At 44.1% G+C, this 11,834-nt stretch overlaps 1 protein-coding gene across 1 annotated transcript; it reads right to left on the bottom strand.

Moving 5' to 3' along the window:
- Positions 1 to 1,708: 1,708 nt before the first annotated feature.
- cdc34a (cell division cycle 34 homolog (S. cerevisiae) a) lies at positions 1,709 to 10,835 on the bottom strand. The gene is made up of 5 exons (XM_086115702.1): positions 10,397 to 10,835; positions 4,824 to 4,910; positions 4,637 to 4,734; positions 3,303 to 3,437; positions 1,709 to 2,781 (listed from the first exon to the last, which is right to left on the bottom strand). The coding sequence occupies exons 1-5, from the start codon at positions 10,577 to 10,579 to the stop codon at positions 2,469 to 2,471; spliced, it is 816 nt and encodes a 271-aa protein (XP_085971828.1). The 5' UTR covers positions 10,580 to 10,835; the 3' UTR covers positions 1,709 to 2,468.
- Between the last annotated feature and the right edge of the window lie 999 nt (positions 10,836 to 11,834).

The raw sequence follows: 11,834 nt of genomic DNA, 5'->3' as shown, positions 1-11,834 counted from the left end.
TCGTCAGGATAAAGCGATGGATGCATGGACATACAGTATATCTACAGAATATTTAAATAAAATTAAAACCATTAAATTGAATGAGGGAAAAGAAAACCAGGTGTCACATTTCATAACTGTATATACATGAGACAAAGTCAGTGTAAACTCCAAGCCGAATAATAAACATATTGTGAAATGAATATCAAGCATCCTGTGACCGTATCATTGGAATAAGCGCACAAGCACCTGCTGTCTAATTTCAATTTGCGCACATTTTTTTTCTCCTCCCCACCTTCCTCTCTTCTTTGGCGTGTCGGGTTTAAAGTGCTGTTTCCCTGGAGACTTCGCTATGGCAACACTTACACCTGCCATGGGTAAAAAAAAACAAAAAACAAAAAAAAGGTGGGGGGTGGGGAACAAAACTCTTGACTTCGGCAGGAAAGGTTTTGTTCGGAGTCACCTGTGGAATTACAAAAGGCCGATTCATCAATTGTGTAACAACTGACGACACGGATGGAAAGGTCTCGGGCCTCCACTCGCTCGCTCTCCTCCTGAAGTCCAAGCAGTCAACAGAAACACAGCAGGCCACACGGTCCAAGATATTAAACAGGTTTCCAATAAACTTTCCAGAAGAACAACCCAATTTTTTTAAGGATGATGATACTGGATTTTTTTTCCATCATCATATTGCGTATTTACTGTTTTTGAAATGACCCAAAGATCTCAATCAAGATGTCAACCACCGTTGACTTTAGCTCTATTTACGACTTTTCTGTCATCATCAACGGTGATTGAAAGATAAACCGGAAAAAATCTACTCTAATGAGTTGCTAGGTTGGCTTTCGGGAACATCTTCATCTCGTCAAGTACCAAAGGGTGACTGAGGAGAGCCGCAATGAATCAGATGTTCCACGATTGGAAGCTCCTGGGTGAGAGGATCGAACCGGGTCATCTGGGTCACAGCAGAGCAACAAGAAGAAAGAATCGAGGAGGTTGGACATAAAGGTCTGGAATGGAGACGTCGCCACGGCAACACAAATACAGTATAAGCCGCGGGCTGGGTGGAAGTCGGGTCGACGCGGAAATGAACGACAGTAATGTGGCCAGCCTAGAAATGGAATCTGCCATGTCTCTCTCATTCCATGAGAAACCATTTTTACTCCGTGTACTTTCTTTCCAGCCTTGGACTTTTCATCTATGTCCGCAACCACTTCCTTCTCAACGAAACAAGTAGTGCAATGAACCTGGGTTGAAAAATATACTTATGGTCTCAAAAGCCACGTCGAGTAGAAAAAAAATAAAATATTGTGATGGTGCCATCTTGTGGCTAAGTAACATTGTTGTAAAAAAATATCTACCAAGTATTTGTATTTTTTAAAACTGTTCTTCATGCTGTTCATTGTGACATCGTAAGACCAAAATGACGAACGCAACAGTGTGACTGGTAGACTAAGTTACAGAAAGGCAGAAATGTGCACATCCATGAACATTTTATGGCTCAAAAACATGACGTGCCTAAAGTTGTACAGTAAAAAAAAAAAAAAAAAAAAAAGGATATGGATTTCAGCCGAGACCCTTAAATGAAGGTTTTCTGCATTTTTTGGTTCCTGAAAATTTCACCAGAAAGCTAATTGGGTCCCTTGACTGCTCATGGAATCCACTCAATACCTGAAAAACATGAATGCTTGTTACCTTTCTGCTTACAGCAACTGCTTCAAACAATAGCTGAACCTTAATAAAGATCTTTATTTGTTTTTAAGTACACAAACTATAAGAAAAAAAAATAAAACTATCCGCGTGAATATCCGGGTAGATTGTAAAGGTCCAGCAAGATTGAAAGTGAGCCAGAATGTCTTGCCCCCCCCCCCCCGAGTTATTAAAATTGCATTTTTTAGGCTATTTGTATTAACACATTAAATAGCAGACACTGTTAATTTTTTGTTTGCGCTTGTGGTGTCGCTGCTCAATGGGATGGTCAGAGAAAAGGAAAACGAGTCAAAACATCAAACGGGGAAAAAAATTGCACTGAAATAGCAAAACCTCTCCTTAAAAAAAAAAAAGAAAAAAACATCAGTGTTTCCCAAAGTACGTTGCTCAAATGGTATGCTATTGCTCATCCAACAGTATATCATGGTGTTGTGCATACTGTATATATATTTTTTTAGTAAGCTTGGCAATTTTAGAAAAAGGACAATACGTCACAGCGAAAATGTGCCGGAAGACGCTGCCATGAAAGCGTCCGTCAGACGTTTGCTCCAAATACGAACAGCTTCCAAGGATAACACGGACGGCCGCCATCTTGTCGAAGGAACGAGGGAGGGATTTTGCTCCAAAACACGACAGGGCTTCTGACACACAATTACATTTGGCTCAATCCTATCATAGTTTGTGTTTCACTTGATATGGCAGACTTAAAAAAAAAAAAAAAGTGAAAATGATTTGAACTCCACTGATGCATCCCCAAAACAAAAGGAAAGAGAACGACCTCAATAAAATTCATCTTCTGTGAGGTTGTCGTGTGAGTTATAGCGAATGTCCTGGTAGCTGTCCGCCATGCCTTCGTCGGCAGAGTTATAATCGAAGTCGTCATCGTCGTAAAGCAGATTGGAGCCGTCGTCCGTGAAGTTCCTGTACTCCATGCCGTTTTCGTCCAAGTTATTGTCAAAGTCGTCGTCGTAAAGCAGGTTGGAGCCGTCGTCCGTGGGCGGGACTTTGGTGCGAATGCAGTACTCCTCCAGTGTGACGGGAACCTTGACGCCGTCCAGGTCCGCTTCGCTTTTGGTGGCCTGCACCTGCTTCCTGTGAAAGAAAGCAAGAAGAGAGAAACGGCGCGAAGGCCTTGAGCGATTTTGCGAATTTTCTGACAGCCATTTGAATTAAATTCAAGCTTGAGTGCAATATTTACTGTGCGCAGTGACATTTCCATACAGGACAGAAAAAGACGTACTAACAAAACTTTCAAAGCTGAATCTCGAATCGTGCACAGACACGAAAGAGGCCATTTGAGGGAGGCCGTCCATTTTTAAACCCAACGTGTTTTAAATTTACTCATGAAAATGGACTTTATACCTAAATGACAGCTTATCTATGTTTTTTCTATATTTTTGTCAAACTTAACGGCTTCAAAGGGTGACCCAAAAAAAAAAAACCTCACAAAAATTTGACATACTGCAATAACGATGAGCTCTTTGACATCTGGTCGAAGAGCATTTAATTGTTCAGCTTGTCACAAAAAAGAAAAATGGACGTGGACCAAAGTCCTTGAAAGCATTGTTATGTGACACAGAGAGAATGATTTTTCTTTTTTAAAACTGCGGTACCTGATGATCTCAATGTACTCCTGGTCCTCACCCTTGCTTTCCCTCCACCTGCGGTACATGACGGAGGCATCCACGTTGGCGGGGGAGAAGGTGTTGGGCTCGTTGAGCAGGGAGATGACGCTGAGCAGGATGGTCCTGAGCGGCGAGAGAGAAAAATCAAAAGGCGAGACAAAAGGCACTGAGGGGTGGGGGGGGGGTGACGGAAGGGCAGGACTTGAGGGAAAAAGACCTCAAGCCCCTACGGGCAGATGAAAGTACAGTAGTAACTCTACTTATGAACGTCTCTTCATATAAACATTTCAAGTTACGAAACGCCTCAACATGAAAAGATTGCCTCTTGTTCCAAAAGAATTTTCAAGATGCGAAAGGTTCGAATACAGCCTGGTCTGCTACTCACAGCTTGGAGTTTCCTGAACGCAACATAGTTATAGCTGCTCTGCCATTGGCTATTACCGAGCACCATCCTGGCATCCCATTGGCTAAGAGAGACATTTATCATATGTGCCCACATGAGTAGATAAGATATGCGTCCCTCGGGCCATGAGGCACTCCGATAGTTTTACGTAAATGCGAATCACCCAGAAAGCGTGTTCACCAATCGGGCGATCGCTCACTATGCTGATGTTTGCCTTGGACATTTTCCAAGGATTATTAAAAGCTGACAAAAGCAAACATCCTCGGATCGGTTCTTTACAAAGCGCCTGACAAAAATCACTTGAGAGAGAACATGAAATAAAGAGGGCAAAAAAACGATGGGGATGCAGTAAAAAGGTAAATTACCATTTTTATTCTTTACATTACACACAATTGTCATTTATTTTTGCAATCATGTCATTGTAACATGTATCTGTTACATATTTTGATGCTTTAGAAAACATTTGTCTGAATTTTGGGGGGGGCTTGGAACGGATTAGGTCATTTACAGGGAAAACATCTACTTACAACTCTCTACTTACATTTTATAGTAAAGAAATTTCTTCCGCAACCAATTCATTTCCTGAATATAAGTACCACTGTATTAAGCGCCAAACAAATCTGTTCAAATCCAGAACCGTTCATCTTTGATGTCAAAATCCCTGTCGGTAACGAGGATAGCCTACAAGGAGATTGTCGATGTTCTACCTGCCAAAAAAGATGATCCACAAGGTATGGGAGGGGAATTTGGGGGAGATGAATAGTTCCTCAGTTTCTCACACACGTTTATCAATGATGTCACTTTTGTTTCATTCAGTGGCTAATTACGTAATGACGTGAACCTATCGCTCATCCTCCAGCTTGGGACGAGCATGAGCATGAGCGGGGGGGGGGGGGGGGGGCGTGGCCAAACGTCTTACCTGACATTCTGCGTGGGGTTCCACCGCTCTGAAGGCAGCTCGCCGCTATGGGGGTCGTCCACCGGCGGGTGAAGGATCGAAATGCACACTTCGCCGTTCTAGCCGACGGCGCGCGGTGGGAGGACAAAAAAAAATGCTCACGTGCGATTCAAATTGGATGGACATCACTCGGATCGACAAAGTCAACCTCGTAAATGTTGGGATGCCACATTTTGGTGAGGAAGCGGAAAGACGGCGGCGAGTAGGGGTAGTCCACGGGGAATTTGAGCAGGGCCTGCGATGAATCAAATCGGGCGTTAGGACAGGCAGTGGAACAATACATCAGCGTAGCTCTCGATATGCATCAATGACATCGATTCTTTCAGCGCATTTTACTCCCTCTCGAGTTCAGATTGTGCTGAAAATGGAACGAGGGTGAGGGCGAGGAGTAAATGAGTGTGAAGACACCGCAGTGTGTAGAGCTGGATGGGTGTTGCGGGGTGTCGTGTAGTTTTGAAAACTGTCCCTTGCAGGCCAAGACGATCCAGCGCTTCATCCCTCATGCTGTTGTAATCATTTATGAAAGTGAGCACGAACAGTGCGTCAGGGAGCCCTCCTGGATAAGCGTACACCTCGTTCATGGAATGAAAACCTGTGCTGAGGAACCCGTTACACGTATGAGGCAATATTTACTGATTGGGCACGGTCGGCTGGTCATCGCCACAACTCCTTAGAGCAGGGGTGGGCAATTATTTTTTGCATAGGGCCACATGAGAACCAGAAAATATTATGGAGGGCCGGATCAAAAAGGTGAACTAAATTTGACATAATATTAATTGGGTTTCTTTATTTAAAAAGCAGTATTTTGCATTTTTTGGCACGTTTTTCAGACTTTAAGAGTACATTATTCCGTCGTATCGAACGGGATTTGCTTGACTTGGCGCTACTGCGGGCTTCCGTATCGTCTCCCCCTTCCTCCCTATGCTCTGCAACTTCAAGTAACTGTGCCACCTGGCGTTGAAATGCCTGTCATTACAAGTCCAAATGAAATGAATGCAGTCGTTGACATCGAACCTTAATTGTGTACCAACCTTCGGCGGGCCGGATTAAAAAGATCAACGGGTCGGATTTGGCCCGCGGGCCGTAGTTTGCCCACCTCTGCCTTAGAGGTGGGGGCTGGGCGGCGAGCTGGCAGTGGAAGCCTCGCTGGGGGATTTTACATCAAATAATGAGGCTTCTTGCTCACTATAGTCAACCTACATGGAGTGCAGAGGAATACAAAGTGTACGAGGGGTTCACTGGTTGGACACGTGGCAAAAGGTAGGGAGGGCTGAAAGACTCAGCACGAGACACACGGGTTGAAACATCAAACTCGGGAAATAGCGAAGACCAGGAGGTGTCAAATCCAGGTCCAGGAAGTAATAAAAAAAAAAAAACAAGCACAGTTTGGTGTTTCCAACCAATCGGCGGGTCGACGATGCTAACTCCCAAGAGCTAATTTTGAGCCACATAAAATGACCGTTCAGTTTTGCTTTTCAATATATTTAAATGAAACCTCTTTATTCTCAAGGCTTGCAATACATTCAATATAGCACCAGCGGATACCAGCGATTACAAAAGGCGCGATTTGACCCGCCCTCGTGACTTTGCAATTTCTTGCGAGACCAAAAGCTGACAACACGAGACTTTTAGTTTGGCAAACGTCAAGGGATTGATTAACCCTTACAGTCCAATAAAATCCAATGTTGGAGGGTCACACAAGATTGGAGAGTTGAGAGGTTCTCAAATCTTTTGGGGCCTGGGAAAACTTTTTTTCAAGAGGGATCGATTTTGTTGATTGTGTCGCAATCGGCTCATCTCAATCATGCCATCGTTTTTGGAATGGGCAGCGTAAATCCCGAATCGGATCATTACTAGCTTTTCATTGGTTGGGAGAAATTGCGTTCTTACATTTTCCCAGGAATACATTTTTTTTTTTTAATGATGTGACCGTTTTTTTTGCTTCTTATTTTGTGGACCCCCAACCCCAATTATGTCTCGTGAAAATCCAGGGGTCTCTCGATCCCCAGTTTGTCCCCCCTATGGTTCAGATGATGTCACAATTAATGCACGGGGGTTATATAAACTCCTGTGCTTATGTGTCAACTGCAGGTTATTCATACTATGATTGCAAATAATTCTTTTTTTTCGTCAGGGATTTAACTGTTGTTTTTTTTCACCCTCATGGTTGGAGAATTTTAAGTAAATAATGGCTCAAGACCATTCATCAAGTATCAAAACAGATTTCGATAAATTAGATGATCGATAGTTTAATTTTGACCTCTCAGATGCATTTGTTCACAAAGTTGATACTAGTAAAGCCCGTGGGAACAAAACCAGGGCGGAAGAACCAGGAGGACAACGAGCCTGACACGCTGACCCTCCAGTCAAGGAAGTCAGACAACTTTTGACTCGAGTGTATCTGGAGAGGCCAAGTTGACACTTCCCAAGAGACATCAATTTGAGTGACGCCAAAACAAAACCGCCGAGTCAAACTGGCAGGTTTCACACCACGTGCCTTAAAGGCGTCATGTTCTGTTGTTTCCCCTCTAGAGAAGAATCGGGCAAACGGGTTCGATGGCAACCAGGAGCAGAATGAGTCACAGCCACATAGTGGATTTCGCAGCCAGGCTGCGCATTTTCGTAAGCTGCGGTGGAATCCAGGGGTGTGCTCATGAAACTCCGCAGGCCGTGGAGATGCAGCGGGGGCATAAATAGTGCAATCAAAGCTCCTGGGATTTGGCCGGAGGACAATACACATTTCTAAATATTTTAATACAATTAGAGAGCAAGCGCAATGGATAAGGTAAAAATATTGTACAAAGAGTGTAGCAATGTACCGTACATTAAAAAAAAATGAAAATGAATTGAACCCAGTACCTCTGCACTGTGAGGTCGACACGCTATCCACTGGCCCACCGGGCCGCCCTTTGTGTTTGCATCAAGTACAATATTATAATGTGCTCATTTCCTTAATAATCACGTTCGATTTTTTTTAAGGAGGCTCGAACGGATTAATGGCACTTTTATTTACTTCAATTGGGAAAGATGATTGGAGACATGGCGGTCAACGGGTTAGCCCGTCAGCCTCACAGTGCAGACGTGTAGGGTTCGATTTTGATCTGGCTGTGTAAATATTACATGTTCTCCCAGTGCCTGCGTGGGTTTTCTCCGGGTTCTCCAGTTTCCTCCCATATTCCGAAAACATGCATGGCAGGTTTAATGGAACACTCTAAATTGTCTGTAGGTGTGAGTGACAGTGTGGATGGTTGTTAGTCTGTGTGCCCTGCAATTGGTTGGCAACCGGTTATCAGAAAGTGGATGGATGGATGGATTTGAGATGCGTGGTCACAGGACAAATTCTACTCGTATGGCAAGGTGCCATTTTGAACTTTGACATGTTTTAACATCCTATGTGAAATTTCATCTGTGTAGTATTTTTCCCCAATGATTTAATACATTAACCCTTGGGTCCTTCAAAAAAAAAAAATGAAGTTACACGTTTTACAATTTTGTAAATGATGTATGTTGTGTTATACAAACATTTTTTTTTCAAACACTCAAAATGTTCAGAGGCATATATATATATATATATATATATATAGCATATATATCGTTTTTATTAGTTCTTTGGGATTTTTTTTGCCCTTTATGGACAATAAAGGCAGTACTGTGCTATGACACTTCAAATAAATCTATTAAAATAAAACCTGAATTGGAAGATGTCATATCACACAAGTAGAGCCTTCATAATGTCAAAGAATTATCCAAAAAAAAAAATTCTGGATGAAAATTCTTTTTGTGGAAGTGCCGTTTTCATGAATATGTACAATTTCTAGTAAATGTTTTGAGGTGTGATAACTAAGTCATTTATGAATATTTTTTTACTTTCAACAACACAAAATGTTCAGTGGCATCAGAGCTATCCATACATATATAGTTTGCGAAGGAAAGTCCCAAACACAAAACGGTATGGAGGTAAAGAAATTGTCCGTTGTTACTGTGTGCCCTTCCGGCGAGTCCATGCGCCCCGGCGCCGCATGGAGGCTTGCCGGTGTAAACCTCAAGCTTGGAGGCGGGGGAGGCGGCTGCCAGCGGCGTTCAAGGCGGCTGCCAGCGGCCTCCAAGGCGGCTGCTAGCGGCGTCCAAGGCGGCTGCTGGCGCCTCGAATTCGGCGAGCGGCGGCGGTCGAATGCGGCTTTTTTTTTCTTTTGCAAAAAATAAAGTTATGTTGGGTACTCGGCGGCTGTGTGCACCGGCGCCCGCGGGGAGAGGCGTAGGGGGTGGGGTACGGTGCCGGTCATTGGCCGGTTTCCTACCCCCCTCCGCCCTGGCCCACAGCGCTCGCCCCGCGATGGCGGCTGCTGGGAGAGGCGTGGGGCGTGGCGTGACGACGGGCTACGGCGCCGGTCATTGGCCGGTTTCCTACCCCCTCGCCCCGACCCACAGCGCCCGTCCCGCGGCCTGACGTGCACCCAGCCGCCGCGGACCGAACATAACTTTATTTTTTTGCAAAAGAAAAACAAGGTTGTGTCTGGAGGTCCCAACCAAGCCCTACTAACGATCCCGACCGGAATTGTTCATGCAAAAATGCCCCGCAAGGCCGGCAGCGCCGGCGCCGGCGCACCCAGCCGCTGGGTACCCAACATAACTTTCCATCCATCCATTTTCCGAACCGCTTGATCCTCACTAGGGTCGCGGGGGGTGCTGGAGCCTATCCCAGCCATCTCCGGGCAGTAGGCGGGGGACACCCTGAATCAGTTGCCAGCCAATCGCAGGGCACACAGAGACGAACAACCATCCACGCCCACACTCACACCTAGTGACAATTTAGAGCGTCCAATCAGCCTGACATGCATGTTTTTGGAATGTGGGAGGAAACCGGAGCACCCGGAGAAAACCCACGCAGGCCCGGGGAGAACATGCAAACTCCACACAGGGAGGCCGGAGCTGGAATCGAACCCGGTACCTCCGCACTGTGAAGCCGACGTGCTAACCACTGGACTACCAGGCCGCCCCAACATAACTTTATTTTTTGCAAAAGGAAAAAATAATTGTGTCTGGAGGTCCCAACCAAGCCCTACTAACAATCCCGACCGGAATTGTTCATGTAAAATGCATCGGTTTGAAGCCTCCTGCAAAAAGGCAAACTTATTTGCGATCCTCTGGCGCCACCTAAAGTTGCAAAATTGGAATGACCTCAACCCAACAATGTGGCATGCATACGTCTGTCCAAGCGAAAACAAAGCGATTGACGTAAAAAATCGCGTGAAATGCATGTTTACACATTAGGTTTACGATGCATTCAAAAATATGAATTATAATGGGTCTCTGTGGTGCAAAATAAGTAAATTGTAAAAATTACGGAATCAAAACCTTTTATTTTTGCTGCAATGCTTGAGAATTATCAGCCGGTGACGTCATGAAATTTCGGCCATTTTAGAACCCCCCCTTTACGTTTCAGCTCTCTCGTGTTTTTCCGAATGCCTTTGCCTTTGAGTCAAAGACATAATTTTGCATTTAACGTAAACGGTCGACTATGAGGGTTAAAAACATAGAAGGCCCCAAAACGGGCATATACAGCACGAGAGTTTTAAACTCGTATCGCAAGGAGACTTTGTCATTGTCAAAGAGACGTTGTACACGTTAGCAGTTTTAAAAGTCAGGAAAGGAAAAAAATCGTTTGAAAGTTGGGAAAATAACAAAAGGTTGCTGTAGTGCGAGGTAAGGTTAGCCACTCACCTTAAAATAACCGCCCTCGTAGTGCGTATTCGGCGGACCAAATATCGCCACTTCCCAGTTGTACATGTCCGACTCGTTCACCAGTGTGATTTTGAAGCCTTCCACGGGCTCGTCCTGGAGACTTTTCATCTCCAGCATGAGTGCTTTCTGTGAACTGGCCACAGGATTTCCATGCTGAGCCATATTACAAATAAACAAACAAACAAACAAACGACTTGGACAAGTCGTGTGAAGCCGCCCCAGCGAAACGACAAAAAAATTGCCGACAGCCAAACCCCCCAAAATTGAAGAGGCACTCCTGGACAAGAGAATGGTTCTGTGTTCTTGTGTGAGGAGACGTAGAATCGAAACGGCTTTACTGGAGAAAAGCAGCCTTGTATTTTCTCTAACAAGACCATCCAAACGCCGCGGTCCGAACCTCCTACTCAAGTGTTTATATAGTCGCACAAACTTCCGCTAGCGGGTTTTCGATGTAAAAGATTTCTGGGAGGTTACAATTGCAAACAAATATGAAACCAGGTTACAAAAGTGACAATCGGGAGCTGTTTCGTGCGTAAGAGAGCTCTCATTTGGCGTGACGCCTTTGTCAAAAACACGCGTCACGGCCGTATGCCCAAACGAAGGACGACTCGTAACGCGGTGTAAAACGCGTTCAAGTGCCACATTAGGATTTTTATGCTCTTTCGAATTGTCGTGATTTTTTTCCCCAATGAAATGCAATTCGAAGTCGGTAGGTTCGACGACTTATTTTATTCACATAGTTGTGCTTACAAGTCTCTTATTTTGGAAGTCTGAAAGGAAGTTGTTTTCCGAATTTAGCGTGAGGTACAGCCGTTCGCGGTCACAAAACAATAACAATTACAAATGTATGAAGACATGTGAATCTTTTTAAATGGTCAAACGGACGGAGTTTATTCTGCCTGTCAAACACGGGCAAGGTATTATGGGAATTGTAGTTTTGTTTAGTTAGGAACGCATTCCCTTAAAATGTAAAAATAATGACTATGAGCAACATCGTCTTTAAAACTTGTATGACAATTTAAAAATGTAAATTTACGTTACTTTGAGGACTTCATTACATGGGCAAGGCACCAGACTGGAGTTTTCATGAGTACAAGCCTTTGCAGATTAAAAGAATGTGAACTATTGAATTGAACTTGATAGAACAATTGAAAAAAAATACACTTAGTTTCAATCTTTCAATTACCAATTCATGCAATGTATCTCATTTGTGTGTTGCTACATAAGGGAGCCACACTTGGCTGTAAACGACTATGATACACAGAAAAATTACTAACCATAAAAACTGAGCATTATAATCTAGTGTGTGGGGGCGGGGGCAAAGTAAACTACACATCCATATTTACTACCAGTTATGTACATTAAACGTTGCCTTTTTCAATTCAGATCAGAGTATGGATAAATAAAAGGCATACAC

This window comes from Hippocampus guttulatus, chromosome 7 (genome assembly GCF_054856545.1).
Source record: "Hippocampus guttulatus isolate MCC_2025c chromosome 7, RoL_Hgut_1.0, whole genome shotgun sequence".
Taxonomy (NCBI): domain Eukaryota; kingdom Metazoa; phylum Chordata; class Actinopteri; order Syngnathiformes; family Syngnathidae; genus Hippocampus; species Hippocampus guttulatus.
Note: the sequence above shows the minus strand (reverse complement) of the source record. Positions and strands in the feature narration are given on the sequence as shown.

What these genes read in the sequence shown, in the direction of transcription:
- cdc34a (XM_086115702.1), bottom strand. Translation starts at nt 10,579, where the DNA reads ATGGCTCAGCATGGAAATCCTGTGGCCAGTTCACAGAAAGCACTCATG. An exon ending in GGCATCCCAACATTTACGAG is followed by an intron (nt 4,735 to 4,823) that starts GTTGACTTTGTC and finishes GCCGTCGGCTAG; the next exon opens with AACGGCGAAGTGTGCATTTC. An exon ending in GAGTACATTGAGATCATCAG is followed by an intron (nt 2,782 to 3,302) that starts GTACCGCAGTTT and finishes TTTCTTTCACAG; the next exon opens with GAAGCAGGTGCAGGCCACCA.